General features: G+C 39.3%; 1 protein-coding gene across 1 annotated transcript in view; it reads left to right on the top strand.

The window, feature by feature from the left end:
* DNAH11 (dynein axonemal heavy chain 11) overlaps window positions 1-18,568 on the top strand; it is a 370,125-nt gene that overhangs the window by 84,308 nt on the left and 267,249 nt on the right. The window contains exons 26-28 of the mRNA XM_038004732.2: window positions 6,397-6,621; window positions 8,569-8,660; window positions 9,853-9,979. Coding sequence (XP_037860660.2) covers window positions 6,397-6,621; window positions 8,569-8,660; window positions 9,853-9,979 — 444 coding nt within the window. The remainder of the gene's footprint in view (window positions 1-6,396; window positions 6,622-8,568; window positions 8,661-9,852; window positions 9,980-18,568) is intronic.

Here is an 18,568-nt window from a genome sequence, read left to right as displayed (position 1 = left end):
TCCCTTTATCCCTTTAGGTCTATTAAAGTTTGTTTTATGTACTTGGGAATTTAGGTGTTGGGTGCACAGATATTTAATATTTGTAATTATTATATTCTCTTGCCTAATTGATTCCTTTATCATTATGTAGTCACCTTCTTTGTCTCTTTTTACAGTCTTGATTGTAATGTATTTTATCTGATCTAATTGTAGCTACTCCTATTCTTTTTTGGTTTCTAGGTGCATGGTATATCATTTTCCACCCTTTCACTTTCAGTCTATGTGTGTCTTTATAGGTGAAGTGGGCTTCTTGTAGGCACTGTATAGTTCTGTTATATTTCTTTAGCTGTTCAGCCACTTTATGCATTTAATTGGAGAATTGAGTCCATTTATGGTCAGTGTTATTAAAGACTTATTACTGCCGTTTTGTTACTGATCTTCTCGTTGCTTTGTAATTCCTCTTTTTTACGTTCTTACTGTTTTCCTTTATGGTTAAGTGATTTTCTCTGGTAGTATGTTTTAATTAATTGCTTTTTATTTTTAGTGAATCTATTATAGGTTTTTGCATTGTGGTTACCACGAGGCTTAGAAAAAATATAACAAGTTATTTTAAAGAGATGACAACTTCTGTTAGATCACAAAGAAAAAAAAACTAAGGAAAAAATGAAGAAGAAACTCCATTCCTTCCCCCTACCCCACATTTTGCACTTTAGTTGTCTCAATTTGCATATTTTAATATCATCTACCTCTTAACAGTTTGCTGTAGCTATTGTTTTTGATAGATTTGTCTTTTGGGCTTCATGCTAGAGGTATGAGTGGATTACACACCATAGTTATAGTACTAGAATATCCTATGTTCATTCATGTATTTAATTTTACCAGTGGGTTTTATGGCTTTAAACAAATTGTTTAATGTCAGTGTTTTTCTGTTTCAAAGAGAAGAATTTCCTTTAGCATTTTGTGTAAAACTAGTCTGGTGGTAGTGAATTAGCTCAGCTTTTGTTTGTTGGGGAAAAGACTTTAATCTCTCCCACATATTTGAAGGATAAGTTTTCTGGACACAGTATTCTTGGTTAGCAGGGTTGTTTTTTTGTTACATTTAGCACTTTGAAAATGTCATTCCACTCTGCTGGCCTGTATTCTTTCTGTTGAGATGTCGCTTGTCAAATTGGAGCTCCTTTATATCTTATTTGCTTCGCTTCTTTTGTTGCTTTAGGATTCTCTATCTGTCCTTGACCTTTGAGAGTTTGATTATTATATGACTTGGAGTAGTATTATTTGGGTCCATTCTATTTGGTGTTCTCTGACCTTCTTGTACCTGGATATTTATATCTTTCTCAGGTTTTCAAAAGTTTTTAATATTATTTATCTTGTAGATAATCTTTACTGCTTTTCATTCTTTTTTCTCTTAAATTTGTTAAGACTTGTTTTGTGGCTGTATTAGTCTGTTTTCATGCTGTTGATAAAGACATACCCAGGACTGGGCAATTTACAAGAGAAAGAGATTTATTGGACTTACAGTTCCATGTGGCTAGGGAGGCTTCCCAATCGTGGTGGAGGGTGAAAGGCATGTCTCACATGGCAGCAGACAAGAGAAGAAAGCTGTGCAGGCAGACTTCCATTTCTAAAACCATCAAATCTCTTGAGACTTCTTCACAGTCAGGAGAACAGCACGGGAAGGGCCTGCCCCCATGATTCAATTACCTCCCACTGGGTCCCTCCCACAACATATGGGAATTCAAGATGAGATTTGGGTAGGGAGACAGCCACACCATATCATTCTGCCCCGGCCCCTCCCATATCATGTCCTCACATCTCAAAACCAATCTTGCCTTCCCAACAGTCCCCCAAAGTCTTAACTCATTTCAGCATTAACTCAAGAGTCCATAGTTCAAAGTCTCATCCAAGACAAGGCAAGTCCCTCCCACCTATAAGCCTGTAAAATCAAAAGCGAGTTACTTCCTAGATAAAATGGGGATACAGCTATTGGGTAAATACAGCCATTCCAAATGTGAGAAATGGGCCAAAACAGAGGGGCTACGGGCCTCATGCAAGTCTGAAATCCAGCAGGGCAGTCAAATCTTAAAGCTCCAGAATGATCTCCTTTGACTCCATGTCTCACATCCAGGTCACGCTGATACAAGAAGTGGGTTGCCACAGTCTTGGGCAGCTCCACCCTTGTGACTTTGCAGGGTACAGCCTCCCTCCCACCTGCTTTCATAGGCTGGTGTTGAGGGTCTGTGGCTTTTCCAGGGATATAGTGCAAGCTGTCAGTGGATCTACCATTCTGGGATCTGGAAGACAGTGGCCCTCTTCTCATGGCTTCACTAGGTGGTACCCCAGTAGGGACTTTGTGTGGGGGCCCTGACCCCACATTTTCTTTCTGCTCTGCCATAGTAGAGGTTCTCCTTGAGGATACTGCCCCGACAGCAAACTTCTGCCTGGGCATCCAGGCATTTCCATACATCTTGTGAAATCTATGCAGAGGTTCCCAAACCTCAATTCTTGACTTCTGTGCACTGGCAGGATCAACACCACTTGGAAGCTGCCAATGCTTGAGGTTTGCATTCTCTGAAGCCACATACTGAGCTCTATGTTGGCCCCTTTCAGCCATGGCTGGAGTGGCTGGGATGCAGGGCACCAAGTCTCTAGGCTGCACACAGCATGGGAACCCTGGGCCTGGCCCAGGAAACCCCTTTTTCCTCCTAGGCCTCCAGGCCTGTGATGGGAGGGCCTGCCATAAAGGTCTCTGATGCCCTGGACACATTTTCTCCATTGCCTTGGGGATTAACATTCAGTTCCTGGTTACTTTTGCAAATTTCTTCAGTCAGCTTGAATTTCTCCTCAGAAAATGGGATTTTCTTTTCTATCACATTGTCAGGCTGCAAATTTTCTGAACTTCTATACTCTGCTTCCCTTATAAAACTGAATGCCTTTAACAGCACACAAGTCACTTCTTGAATGCTTTGTTGCTTAGAAATTTTTTCTGCAGATACCCTAAATTATCTCTCTCAAGTTCAAAGTGCCACAAATCTCTAGGGCAGGGGAAAAATGCCACCAGTCTCTTTGCTCAAACATGAAAAGAGTCACCTTTGCTCCAGTTCCCGACAAGTTTTTCATCTCCATCTGAGACCACCTCAGCCTGGATTTCATTGTCCATGTCATTGTCAGCATTTGGGTCAAAGCCATTCAAGTCTCTAGGAAGTTCCAAATGTTCCCTTTGTGTGTGGGGCCCTGACCCCACGTTTTCTTTCTGCACTGCCATAGCAGAGGTTCTCCATGAGGATACTGCCCCTACAGCAAACTTCTGCCTGGGCATTTTCCCGTCTTCTTTTGAGCCCTCCAAACTTACAACCTCTGCCTGTTACCCAGTTCCAAAGTTGCTTCCACATTTTCAGGTATATTTTCAGCAGCACCCCACCCTACTGGAACCAGTTTATTGTATTAGTTCGTTTTCATGCTGCTGATAAAGACATATCCAAGATTGGGCAATTTACAAAAGAAAGAGATTTATTGGACTTACAGTTCCATGTGGCTGGGGAGGCCTCAAAATCATGGCAGAAGGTGAAAGGCACGTCTTCCATAGCGGCAGACAAGAGAAGAGAGCATGTGCCTGCAAACTCCCCTTTTTAAAACCATCAGATCTTGCAAGACTTATTCACAATCATGAGAACTGCATGGGAAAGACCTGCCCCCGTGATTCAATTACCTCCTGCTGAGTCCCTCCTACAATACATGGGAATTCAAGATGACATTTGGGTGGGGACACAGCCAAACCATATCACTGGCCTAACACATGATCTGTTTTGGAGAATGTTTCATTTGCACTTGAGAAAAATCTGCATTCTGCTATTGGATGAAATAGTCTGTCTATGTCCATCAGGTCTATTTGGCCTAAGGTGTTCAAGTCCACTGTTTCTCTCTTGTCTGTCCAGATGATCTATTCATTGTTGAAAGTGGAATATTGTAGTCCCCTACTATTATTGTATTGCAGTCTATCTCATACTGAAGATCTGTTCATATTTGATTTATATATTTAGGTTCTCTGATGTTGGTTGCATATGCAGTTTAAATCAGATTTTATTTTAAATTGTGATTTTTTACTTTTTTCTAGTTCTAATACTCAACATGTATTTATTTATTCATTGAGCATCTAACTGTTACCGGCTCCAGTATGATACCATTTGTGATCTAAAGTTATGAACACTTGTTCTCTAGGAAGATGCACTTGAGTAGGGAGACAAGCAAAAGGACTCCAAGGAGTCTCAGAGGAGACAGGGAGGCTTTGTGATTAAGGTGGGTGAAAGACCCAGGGAGGGCCTTAGAAGATGATGGTGCTTATGCTGAGACTTGACGGATACTCTATTATTCAGTCTATTATTCTTCAAAAAATGACAGTCAGGAAAGGGTGTTTAGGCAATGAGGACAATATTAGTAGCACCTTGGAATGACAGGATGTCTCTAGCGTTCAAAGGTAATGTTAAGACTCTAGTTTCCTTGAAATACAGATTTTCTTTATGGGGATAGTAAAAGGTAGGCCTGGACAGATAGTCTGAGCACGTGCTGTATGGTCTTGAATTCTAAAATCGTAGGTGTTAGCGTCTCTTCAGACATGAGAAGAAATGTGGAAGAGACAAACTATTCAGAGGAAATAACAGTAGTATTATTACTAGATGTGAGATATTTAGGAAAAGAAACTGGTTTGGAGAGATGGCACTGTTGTTATTGGTTTATTCAGTGTGAGAGCCGTTTATGCAAAGGTGAAACCAGACCACAGCTCAACACAGAGGTTCAGCCAAGAACTGGTGTCTGGGAGTTCACTGTCAGTATTTGAGACTTGATGAACTAGATAGAGAGTAAAGGAGATAAGCCAGCTGAGGATAGAGCATTGGAAAAGGCTGAATTTGGTGAACAAGAGGAGAAGACAAAAATGAGGCAGCAAGAGAGTGGTAAGAGAAATAGTTGAAACAGGATACTGTAATATCATAGAAAAGTCAAGGGATTTCCCTCAAAGAGGAGTCAAGAATGTTAAATACCTAGAGTAGAGAAAAATGAGGAGTAGAGGTCATTCTACTCAGTGACTTTCTGAGATTTCAATGTCATAGAATGGTGAGAAGTACTAGCTAGACTGCATGGCATTAAAACAAGTGCTGCTGGGCTAAATATTGAGTACCCATGGACACAAAGTAGGGAATGATACACACTGGGGCCTACTTGAGGGTGGAGGGCAGGAGGAGGGTGAGGATCAAAAACCTACCTGACAGGTACTATGCTCATTACGTTGCTGATGAAACCATCTGTACACCAAACCCCCACAACATGCAATTTACCTGTGTAACAAGCCTGCATATGTGCCCCCCAAACCCAAAATAAATATTGGAAGGGAAAAAAAGACATATGAGGACAGACTTAAAACATTTAAGTTAGGCAGATATGTAATGCTCTGTGATAGAAGCGTTTCAGACGTACTAGACTTATTTTAATTAAAATCTAATTTGTTAGCTTTTCTTTTAATATAAACATGAGAAACAAAAACCACATTAATTATAGCATTCTTTTCAAAATAAAACTGCAACCAATAATTGAAAAAAAACAAAAAACAAAAACAAGCACTGGTGATAGGAGAGCTGTGGAGCTTAGCAGTAACTGAAAAGGGAGGAAAGTGAAAGCTCGAGGGCCTAGCAGGCTGGTGGGGGGCAGTTTTGTTTTATTTTATTTTATTTTTTTATTTATTTATTTGAGACGAAGTCTCGCTTTGTCGCCCAGGCTGGAGTGCAGTGGCCTGATCTCAGCTCACTGCAAGCTCCGCCTCCCGGGTTCACTTCATTCTCCTGCCTCAGCCTCCGGAGTAGCTGGGACTACAGGCGCCCGCCACCATGCCCAGCTAATTTTTTGTATTTTCAGTAGAGACAGGATTTCACCGTGTTAGCCAGGATGGTCTCAGTCTCCTGACCTTGTGATCCGCCCACCTCAGCCTCCCAAAGTGCTGGGATTACAGGCGTGAGCCACCACGCCCAGCCTATTTTTTTAAGATTAATAAACACATACCTACACAATCTTGGCATGACTAATAGGCAGGGATGAGGGGAAGAGCAATGAAAGAAACAGTTTAATTCCCAATGCTGAACCCCGATACACAATTTTTTTGTGGCAGTAGATCCTGGGCCTTTTTGAGGAAGATATATGAGATACAGCTGCTTATATTTATCTTTTTTCTTTTTGGAAAAATGTTAATATGAATATTTACTACCATTAATTCACTCATTCACTCATTTAGCAAAAACTTATTAAATGCCAGTTCCAGATAGTACATGCTACATCTAAGAATCCGGCAATAAACAGATATAGTGCCTCCCTCATAGCACTCACATTCTACTAAATTTAGCTACTATTTAAAATTCTTCGCCTTTATTTTAGGTTCAGTTGCAGACTCTTCTTCAAAGCAAGTATATAGAATATTTCATTGAGCAAGTGTTAAGCTGGCAAAATAAATTAAACATAGCAGACTCGGTCATCTTCACCTGGATGGAAGTCCAGCGAACTTGGTCTCACCTGGAAAGCATTTTTGTCTGTTCAGAAGATATTCGAATCCAGCTTGTGAAAGATGCTAGAAGATTTGATGGGGTGGATGCTGAATTTAAGGTTTGTCAAAGACAGGTTGTATGCTATTCTAGCAAAGTTTTGTAAAGAAACATGATTTGGAGCATCGTATTTATAAAAATGAATCTATTTTTGCATGAGTAAGCAGGAGTCAGGATACTTTTCCTGCAAAGGGTCAGGTAATAAATATTTCAGGCTGCGTGGATCATGAAGCCTCTGTAACACCTTCTGAATGCTGCTATTATAACATGAAAGAAGACATGGGTAATATATAAACAAATGGATATGATTGTATGCCAATAAAGCTTTACATGTAGACACTGAAATTTGAATTTCGCATAGTTTTCATGTGTCCCAAAATATACTGTTTTTTATTTTTATTTTTATTTATTTATTTATTTGTTTATTTTGAGGCAGAGTCTTGCTCTGTCTCCCAGGCTGGAGTGCAATGGCCCAATCTCAGCTCACTACAACCTCTGCCTCCCTGGTTCAAGCGATTCTCCTGCCTCAGCCTCCTGAGTAGCTGGGACTACAGGCGTCCGCCACCACTTCTGGCTAATTTTTGTGTTTTTAGTAGAGGCGGGGTTTCACCATATTGGCCAGGCTGGTCTCGAACTCCTGACCTTGTGATCCGCCCACCTTGGCATCCCAAAGTGCTGGGGTTACAGGAGTGAGCCACTGCACCCGGCCGGTTATTTTTTTCAGTGATTTAAAAATGTAGGCTAGGCTTGGTGGCTCACACCTATAATCCTAGCCTTTTGGGAGTCCAAGGTAGGAGGATGACTTGAGGCTAGGAGTTCGAGACAAGTCTAGACAATATAGTGAGACCCCTTCTCTACTAAAACCTTTGTAATAATTAGCTGGGCAAGGTGGCCCACGCTTGTCTAGCTACTCAGGAGGCTGAGGTGGGAGGATCACTTGAGCCAAGGTAGTTTGAGGTTACAGTGAGCTATGACTGCAGCACTGCACTCTAGCCCAGGTGACAGAATGAGACCCTATCTCCAAAATAAATGTAAAAACCATTTTTAGCTTCTAGGTCATGCAAAACAAACATCAGGCCATATTTGTCCCAGGTACCATAGATTGCCGACCCTTGTGGTAATAAAGGTAAACAGATTCATCCTCAGAGGTGAAAGACTGAGAAAAGACAACAGGTAGAAAGTAATACTACTAGTGTCGGTTTTTCTCTTCTGTAAAAGCCATAGAAAGCACGTGGCATGGTGCACATAATGATAATTGATTGGAGAGATTTCTAGCAAAGGATAATGACTATTTCTTTCTCATAAAAATTGAGATTAAATGTTTTTTCTTTCTACCTAAAGTAGAAGTCACAGATAAATTTTAATTCATTTCACTTTTGAGGAAGAAAAATAGATTGTTTAGGTCTCTCTCATTTTTATATGTAGGTGTGCTTTTTAAGATTCTGGGTGCTCTCGTGTTCTCTCTCTCTCTTTCTCCCTCTCTCTTTCTCCCCCTTTCTCCCTTTTTCTCTCCCTTTCTCCCTTTTTCTCTCCCTTTCTCCCTTTTCCTCTCCCTTTCTCCCTTTTCCTCTCCCTTTCTCCCTTTTCCTCTCCCTTTCTCCCTTTTCCTCTCCCTTTCTCCCTTTTCCTCTCCCTCTCCTCCCCCACACTGCTCCTACCTGTCTCCCTTTCTCTTCTCTTTCCTCTTCCCATTCTCCGTTCCCTTTCTCCTTTTGCCTTTCTTTATTCTGTTTCGTTTGATTTAGAAGAGAAAAATTCTGTGTGGGCCTAAAGTGGTGACAGAGTTTCTCACATTTATTTTGATAAAAACGGTGTGCTTATACATGCTTTTGATCTTCATCTAAGAGTTGAAAAGCAAAAGTAAACAGATGTGGTATCAGACATTCTTAGAAGTATCTTTAACCTTGCCTCTTCATTCTTTGTTCTTCATTTTTTAATTCTCGAAACGTTTAAAAGTTTAGAAAAGATTGTTCTAATATCCACGGCTCCGTATTGCACTTTCATACAGGAGTTAATGTTCAAGACAGCCAAAGTAGAAAATGTGTTAGAAGCAACATGCAGACCTAATCTCTATGAAAAACTTAAAGATTTACAGTCCAGGTAAGAATAAAGCTATCGAAGATGATCAATTTACTGTAATTTTATGAAGTCTCTTTCACATACCTAATAGTGTTTAATACTGTGTTATGGAGGTGCAACCTCTTGTAAATTATTTTGTAATTTTGCTTATAATTGTCTAGTTGTCTTGTACATGGAACATACATATAGTAAGTTAATGTAAATCCAAAAATATTTGTTTTCTGAAAGGAGTATTATGCTAATATATCTTCTTATCAAGAGAATTGACATGGTTGATTGATCAATTCTTTCATCAAACTATCCTGTAAATATTGATTGAGCACCTACTGGTGCCAGGAACTGGGATTGCACTCTGTTGATGTAGTCCTTTAATTTCTGTACCGTTTCATTTGATTAGAAATTATCCTGAGGCAGCACAGTAGCACTTTTGAAATCATGGTCCCAAGGGCCATTTGTAAAATAATTTTCACATTTAATTCTGGCTTTTGATTAAAAATGGTCAGATCTGCTACTAAAATGATGGGTTGTGGAACTGCGATCCTTTTTTTATTGCAAGGTAAGGAAAGACCTAGATAAAATTTTATATTACATAAACAAAGCAGTTTTAGAGTCTGAAAGTTTTTTTGGTAATGAAAAGGGCAAAGTTAATTATTTCAGTTGAGTGATGCTCTTTGGGGCTTCGGGGCTCTGCCTCTGGGTCATTTCTGCTCTGCTGAGGGCAATAAAGTGGAACCAATTCTGGATCTTATGACTCCTCTGAATACCTGACAGGAGGGAAGTCACTTGTGTTTTGTAGACATCCAGTGGGGGAAAAGAAGACTGTAAACCAATTACATCTTACTAGTGCATTTTGCTCTCAGGTTGAAGGATGGCAACCTGGTCTTCTCCACTGCTGCTTAGGAGTGTCATTCAGAAAAGCAATGAATAACGTAATCCTAAGTCTAATTCATATTTAGCCACAACTAATGGGGTGTGTGTGTGTGCGCGTGCGTGTGTGTGTGTGTGTGTGTATTTGGCATAGTCCTCTTCTACTTGGCATAACTTGTATATTAGTCATAAGCAAGATAGATGATGGTGTCAAAAAGAAGGAAGTAAGCTACCTGTTAAACAGTAAGTTTACTGTAATGAATGGACAGGATTTGAGTTTTGTTTTGCTGAAGTTTTAATGACTGAATGGACAAGATATGCTTAAAAAGATTTTTCATTCATATAGGCTTTCTCTTTGTGAAAAAGCTCTCACTGAATACTTGGAAACCAAGCGCATAGCCTTTCCTCGCTTCTATTTCATCTCTTCTGGTGATTTACTTGATATTCTCTCAAAAGGAGCTCAGCCTAAACAGGTAATATTTCTTTGAAAGTCTCGTATTATACTGTGTTAGCAGAGGAAAGTCATAGTGTCTCTATCATTGTCAGATGCTACCTGTCATGTCACGTGGGCCAGGAACTAGAAAATCTGCAGTTAAAATTTGTAATGCAGGATCAGAGGGATGTGAGAGGCTGTGCAAAAGGGAGTAGGAAGAATAACTGTCTGGTGCTCAGTAAAGAGGAACGATATTAAATGTGTAAGGCTTACAGTGCTGAAAGAAGTTGATGGAAAGAAACACTATCGCCAAAACCCCCAGAATTCTGGGACAAGAGCTGGGGCATCCATTGCCTGGTTAGCAGCTTTCCTAGGGGAGAAAGGGTCACTTGGAAAGAGATCATGGCTGGTACCTTCTTACTCCTCCCTCCAGAGTCACCTTCATAATTACGACATTGGGCTAATCTTCAGTGCTGTCCAAGTTAGATTTGTGTAATTTCAGGATCATCCTGAATTAACCCTCGAATTTTCCCCGATCTGTGCAAAAATAGTGCATCACTTTTTTGCTGATTCCCATGTCAATATTTAAAGCAAATCAAAACAGATATTATCATGTGTAATCTGGGAGCTCAGATCAGAGACAAACTTTGTACAAATTCCAAAGCACTACTTCCTATAAACTTTAAGAGAATGTTGTCTTTCATTTAGACCTACTCAATCTTTCCTATTCACTAAGATCTTACAGTTGTTGTGGCTGACGTAGCTGGGCGCTCCTAGAATTGACTGTGTATTACAGATTATTTTGAAACTCAAGCTTGTGCTATATAATTGTGGAGTTTTCTCCAGTTTTTTTTCCTTGGAAAAACTTTTCTCTAGATATTTTTTATGCCATTTTCTTTGGAATGTGTGTCTCTTCACACTGCAGTTCCCTGAATTTTGCTGTTCTTTGGGCGCAGTATTTATCTTAATGATTTCTCTCTTCGTCATTTAACTTTGAACCTAAATTCAATTGGTTGGCTATTCTTGTTGTTGGTAATATAAGTGCAGTTGTGCTATTAGTAACAGAATTGTTGGACAGTTTGGGCAACGTGTTCAGGGTCACCACTCAGGTAGTATTGTTTTGTATATTCATGCTAATTTCCAGATGGCTTTGCAAATAAAATCTCTGTGATTAAACTGACTATGAATCTACTATATCCGTCTTTTACATACTTATTAGCACACAGTTAGATGTCTTTTAAAAAATTATTTTGAAACATAATAGTTGTAACTACACTATGCTTCCATAAGCCCCTGAGGGTATCCTCATGACCAGCAGCTGAACCCTCTGCCCAGGGTGACTATATGAGGGTAGCAGGTATTATATTTCATTAAAGTACATGTTTCTGAATACTTTTCAAATCTGACATGCTTACAATGCCAAATGAATTTTCAATAAGTAAGTTAGCAGAGAGGTACATAAATCTGTAAATAGGTAAGCGTTCTTTTTCTTTTAATCATATTATTTAAACACAACAAACACCAATGTGACTGGTTTATTGAATAATATTAATTCCATGGAATAACAGTCATGAAACAGTTTTATCTTTCTGCAATTACTAATCTCACATGTGCCCTTCTGAATCTCTTTGCACCCGTAGCAGACCCCTTTATAATATCTCGGGCAGGTATTGTAATTTCCTGGTCTTCCTTTCTTATTAAAAACTTAAAAAATAAACCAAAAGCAACTCATCATATTCTAGTTGGAAATTTCCATCTCACTCCATGTCAAGGCTAAGCTTTCATTTAATAACTTGGGGTTGAGAGGGAGACTTTGGCCCTTTCCTCCCCCGTCTCTGCCCATTTATCATGGAGAGGGGTTTAGGGGTGTGATCTGTCTGTTGTTGCCCTTTCTTAATGACTTCTCCTGCTTCCCTCGCCAGCAGTGACTGTCCATCTTCACCCTTAACAGCAAGGATCCACATGCTGGGTTTCTGGTGGAACATGTGTGCAGGTCCTCTGGACAAAGGGAACCTCCCCAGGGATGTATATGCCAGAGCCACCCCCACTTTAATCCTTCCAGTTCTTGCTCCTGGCAGTGTAACCAGCCACCTGGTTCCATCTTCCTTCTCCTTTTCTACCTAGGTAGGTGTCCAAACAAGGGGCACATCAAAGATTCACTTCCTACTGGTACCCAGAGTTTTTATGATAGATTCTCCTATTCCTCTTGCTTGACCTTAGAGTGGAGGTTGGGGGACCCAGTCTTCTATCTTACCCACAAAAGGGGAGGGAGATGCCATGGCCTCCCCATCGTGGCTGATAACTCACACTGTGCAGATGGCCTCCTTTGCCCTCTTCCTCCCTATGGTACTTTCTGTAGAGGGCGTGCATGGAGGTAGAGGAGGGTGGGGTATTGAGATGTGTCTTACCAAACCCTGGAGCGACTAACTGTCCTAACCTACATCCGTTACCTTCAGAATGTGCACATACTCACTACCTTTTTGTCCTTAATTGATGTCCTACTCTGTGCTAGAGGAAACGATCTCTCAATGAATTCTTGTCACCAACTCTGTTCACCCTCCTTTTAAATCCTCAAAAAATCCTTCGTGCCTTAGCTAAACTACGTATTGACTCACAGTCTCTGCATCCCTGATGCCGGTTTATTTTTCAGATTTCAATGATGTGTTTTTTAAACCCTTTAAAAAAATTTTCACAACATGACTTCCATATTTTACAGAGTGCTATCTTCTCCTTTATCAGTGTGACTTACTGTGGATGTGTCCTCACCTACCACATTCATAGCATTTTAGCCATGAGTTCTAAATCCGTGAATTCCAGGTACATTGCTCAGTACTAGTACCCCTCCTTAATGAATGACTAGATTATATAAGGCTTTTGAAACATTTGAAATTATGATGAAGCTGAATGTTAAAATCACAGCATGGAGCTCTCCAAACTCCCTCACAGCTGTGCTGATAAATGCCACCACGCTAACAAAGGGAGGTGGGTATTTCTTCTTGCCAGCTAATAGGATCTAGCCCTGTGGCCACAGTATAAACATGCTTACAGTTCTGACACACAGATTTGAAGTGGTTAGATATATTTTTGGTGTATTTTGAAATTTTGAGAAAATTTGTATTTCAAGTTGTGCTCAAAATGTGATTTCATTGAGGTCTTTTTGTGTACACTACTTAAATTTTGAACAATTAAAATTTACATAAAATGCTATCACACTGTTACTAAAGGTCTATTATTGGAAGAAGTGTTTAGCAGCCTTTGTGGTACAAATAACCATCCAAAAGTGGATGTTGAAAAGGAGCTAAGGGCCATTTGAGTCATCTAGAGTAATAGCCGGCTTCTTTCCCTGAAAGAAATGGTTCTGCAAATTCAACATGCATTCTTAATTCTTGCTCACTAACTATGGAATAGTTAATGCTACAGGCTGTTAACGCCAGATAGTGTGATCTTGCCACACTCTCTTACCCTCTTTTCAATATTAGAATCAGTTTCAGACCACCAGACTTAGTCTTTCCGTCTATGCCTTGTGTGCTAACATTCCTGAATGTGCTCCCTGTAGTGTGACCGAGATAACATGGCAACTGCAGCTTGTGGAGCAACAATGCAATTTTCCCATAAAAGGCGCCCTTTGTGGGTAGATAACTCATCTTGACATCTTGTGAATGACTTGAATTTTCCAGCCCCCCCTCCTTTACCCACCCACACTCCATTTAAGAGTGTTGGTCCAAGTGAGAGTTTCTGTAGTTAATTGTGGAATGTGATCAGCTTGAATAGACCAGCCAGGGAGGTCTGATAACCACTACAACCCGCATTCTGTAAGCAGAAACCCCCAGTTTATGATACAAGAGTTGGAATGGTAGAGGGATAAAATTGGTGTGTCTAGAATGCTGTCAGTAATTATTAGGTTTTGGTAAGTTTGGTTAACATCAAGTTTTAAAAATTTTCTTCCCCCCAAATTCAGCCTGACCTCCCAAGGTTATCAGTTAACTAAAGGATGGTGGATACAGGTGCTGCTTAACTTCAGTGGTAAAACTCTCTCGTAGTTACTGTAGAAATAAAACTTAAAGGTGTATTTGCACGATTCATTGACATGGTACAATAGTTATGGACAACTGACCTGAATCCTTATGGGATTCAGTATTAACGTTCTTTGGTATTTTTTTCCCCTTTCAGAAAAAATTTGTATTTTTTAACTGAATTAGTACAGTGGCTAAAGTTAGACAAAATAATATCAGTTTACCCCTTTGCATCCTTTCAGGTTGTTATATACTACCTTAAAATAACTGAAAACTTTGGGCAATCAAGGTGCTTGTAGCCACTGATTCCTAATGTGAAAGGTCTTTTTGTCTGAGAACAGTTTACACATTTTCTTTCTCTCGTCTATGAAACATTTAACTTCTCCATGAAGGTGAGGTCTGGAGAAGCTAACCCACAATGGAGCTTATACTAAAGAAAGACTTGCTGTCAACGTGATCGGCTCTACTTGTGCTTCTAATGGGGTAGCTGTGACCCTTACATGGCCACTGAGCACTTGAAATGTGGCAGCTAAGGAACTGACTTTTTATTGTAATGAATTGCAATTGATTTAAATCTAAACCTTGATATTTGATTCAGTTGTCGGAAAACATTGTGTGTTTGAAACAACTTGGGTGTGTGAATCTACCTTTGCCCCTGCGTATTCTATGAAATGAAAATACAGGTGTAGCATTTTCATAGATGAAAAATCCAAATTGAGCTGTGCTGTAAATATAAAATACATACCTGGTTTCAAAGACTTGCCGCAAATAAAATAATGGAAAAGATCTCACTTTTTATATTACTCACATGTTGAATGATAATATTTTGGGATATACTGGATTAAATATACATTAAAATTAATTTCACGTTTTTAAAATATGACTTAATGTGGCTGTTAGATGGTTGTAGCTGTGCAAATTGAAGCCACAATGCATTCTCTAAAATGACAAGATACATACACTCAGGAATGCTGAATGTTTGCGTGAAGAAATGCCCTTCAAGGGCATCTGCATCAGTCTACACACAAGGAAATCTGCCAACTTGTCTTTGGAGAAATCTCCTAAATTGCAGTGATGAGACAGATGGCACTCAACTGATACCTCTAATAGACTGTAAATATTGGCATTCAAAAAGGTGCTTGTGAGAAATGAGCTTTATATTAGGTGATGAAAAGCACCATTGGATCTTAAAGGAGCAAATATCTAGACCCCACATTCCCACAAGCACAGTATGTTTTTATGCAGAGCTTCCATTTGGTTATCTTCCTGATGGAGTAAAAGTGTCTCAGCATATGAATTTCAAGAGGATGGAGCTCAATGATCATTCATAGTATACCAAAACCTTTGCTGACAGGAGGAGATTCTTCTTTAGAAAATTAATAGGAAAAGGACTCAAAATGTACATGGTAAGTTGAGGGCATGCAAGAATGAATTTTAGTTAAAATGAAATCAATAAAAAACTTCTAACTTTCCTAAAGGAACTAGAAAGCTGGAAAGATATGAGGTGTCTAAAGTGGAGGAAGCGGTTGCTCCTGAGTTTAAGTTGGGGCTGAAGAAGGAATGAGAAAGAAGGAGCAAAAGGGCACAGAAAAGGGGTCGTGGTTTTGACCATCTTGCCATTGGCTCTATGTACCTGCAGCTGAGGAGCAAGGATTAGAAGCTGCTCGTGAAAGGGTAGTCTGTCACAGAAAGTGCAGCATAAGAGCAACTCTACTTGTCATGACTTAGGAATGTGTAATATTTTAAATGGATACCTTAATAAAAATGCAGCCTGATTCACTTAGAGGTTCAGGTATTTAGGTATATGACAAGAAAATAGAGAATCTACTTTCAAAATAAATGTCAAATTATATATCCCATGGAGATTATCCTTGATTATCTTCTCAAAATCATAAATATGTGGTTAATCACAAATTGTATAACAATATGCACAATTTTTTCTTCATTTCACATATGTGTTGCCACTGCATTGTATTCTGTCGTAGCCCCTTCGGAATTCTCTCCATGGCCAATGTATAAGTTATACAACAACATTAGGGTTATTATAATGTGAGGTTAAAGTAAAATATCACTTCAATGTTATGAGATCCAAAAATTAAATGTTGTGAATGTGGGGTCCTGCCAGCAAGGAGTTCTAGGCCCTTGTATGGAATATGAAATTGTTCTGGTCTCAGCCTTGCTTTGATGCCACTTGATGAAGGTTGTCCAGTTCTAGCTTAAACTCAGTGGGTAGAGCTTCCAGCTATAACAAATTAGCTTTTAACAGAGTACCGTTCTTTTTGGGAACAACTAGAAAAGTGGCTAAAATATTTAACTAAATCTGTTTAAATGCACTGAAGAACATTTAAAGAGCATTGAAGAAGTTAGTGTTTCAGGGGCTAAGATAGCAGCAGAAGAAAGCACAAAGAGATTTGCCTAATGTTTGATGCTGCTTTTCTCCTTGAGACATTTGATAATTCATAGATGTGGCCAACGGCATGAGAAGCTGATCAGAGGTTTCAGGAGGCTCATGGAACTTGAAAGAAGGAGGAAAATAAAATAAAAACTGGAACTCAGACCCTGTTAAGGAGGATATTATACAGATAATCAAACAATAATAATAAATGGCTCTAAGGTGGATTGGATAGAAATTTGCCAGGGTTGGGGGAGGAGAAATCTACTAGATCTAAAAATCAGATATCTAAATCAGATATCTAAAAATTAGATCTCTACCATATCTAAAAATCAGTTCGAGATGGATGTAGATCTAAATGTGACAAGTAAAACAATGAAACAATATACAACGTGTGAGGAAGGATATCTTCATGATCTTGGAATAAGCAAAATATCTTAAGCTGGACACAAAAGTCCTAACTACAAAGGAAATATTGGATAAATTTGACTATGTTAAAATTTTAAAACTTTAGCTTATCAAAATATACTGTTAAGAGAATAACAATGCAAGCTGCAAAGTGGGAAAAGGTGTTTGCAATACAAACAAAAGACTCATATATGGAATATATAAAGAATTCCTACAAAAGAACAAAGGCACATAATCTAATATAAAAGTGGGCAGAATCCTTAGACAGTTCACAAAAAAAGATTCTAATGGTTAGTAAACATAAGAATGGTTGCTCAACTTCAAAAGTTATCGGGGAAAAATGCAAATTAAAACCACAACAAGAGGTATATTTTCTGTTTCTGGCCAAGATGAAAGGAACTGGATTTACCTTCTTGCCTGAAACTTAATGAGCCCAAACACACAAAAACAGGAAGAAAACTACACCAAATTGCTCAAATTGGTCAAAACAATATGGAATTCTCAAAATCATCCATAAAACCAAATTTTATACAAGTGAGCAAACATAAGGCTGACAACAGACTTCACATTGGAAACAATGCAAGTGAGCAGACAGTGGAGTAGCAATTTCTTTTTTCTTTTCTTTTTTTTTTTTTTTTTTTTTTGAGACAGAGTCTCGCTCTGTTGCCCAGGCTGGAGTGCAGTGGCCTGATCTCAGTTCACTGCAAGCTACACCTCCCAGTTTCACACCATTCTCCTGCCTCAGCCTCCCAAGTAGCTTGGACTGCAGGCACCCACCACCACACCTAATTTTTTTGTATTTTTAGTAGAGACAGGGTTTCACCGTGTTAGCCAGGATGGTCTCCATCTCCTGAACTTGTGATCCACCTGCCCTGGCCTCCCAAAGTGCTGGGATTGCAGATGTGAGCCACCATGCATGGCCTACAATGGAGTAGCAATTTCAATGTACTGAAAGAAAAAAACGCCTGTAACCCTAGAATTTTATACCCAGTAAAAATACCTTTTTAAAAAATGATAGCAAAATAAAGATGTTTTAACACATTCAAAAACTCAAAGATTTCATCACCACCAGACTGGCACTACAAGAAATGTTAGAGGAAGTTCTTCAAACAAAAGGAAGATGACACTAGATGGAAATTTGGATCTATACCAAAAAATTATGAACACTGAAATGTCAACTGTATGGAAGTAGACAAAATTGGAGCATTAGCCAATCACTAGAAGATGGAATGGTACCAAAAAAATAGGAACATTGAAATAATATATATGTAAGTTTAAATACTGGCCCTATTGATTACTGGCAATGTTACTGCTTAACGTTTCTGAACCTCAATATCCTTATATACCAAATGGGGAAAGCATTAGGTATTGTCTCTTTGGCTTCTAAGTAACAGGCAAAACAAAGTGCATAAAGAACCAGTAAAAGTACATAACATATAATATTGTAAAATTGGCCACAAATTCTTTGCTTTCCTGTATCCATGCCCTTTCAATGTGATGTGGCAGTATTTATCAAGGCTAGATACTAATTCTCCATTTGGGTTGCCATATCACTTGTTTTGGCCACTGTGTCATTAGCAAAAGCTTGAAAAGTTTTTGTATACCAGCACTTGCCCTTTTGCTGCTCTTTGGAAACCTGTAATCACCCCATCATGGATGAGTCAACACTAGCCTGCTGGATAATGAGATGAACATGCCCGTACCCAAGCTACCAGCTAGGCAACCATCACACATGTGAGAGAAGCCATCGATCACCAGCAGACTACAAATGTGTGGGAGAGCCCAGCTGGACTAGCTGGGGCAACCCAAAACCAAC

The sequence above is a fragment of the Chlorocebus sabaeus genome, chromosome 21 (assembly GCF_047675955.1).
Source record: "Chlorocebus sabaeus isolate Y175 chromosome 21, mChlSab1.0.hap1, whole genome shotgun sequence".
NCBI lineage: Eukaryota > Metazoa > Chordata > Mammalia > Primates > Cercopithecidae > Chlorocebus > Chlorocebus sabaeus.
The sequence above is the reverse complement of the archived record's forward strand: the minus strand, read 5'-3'. Positions and strand labels throughout refer to the sequence as shown.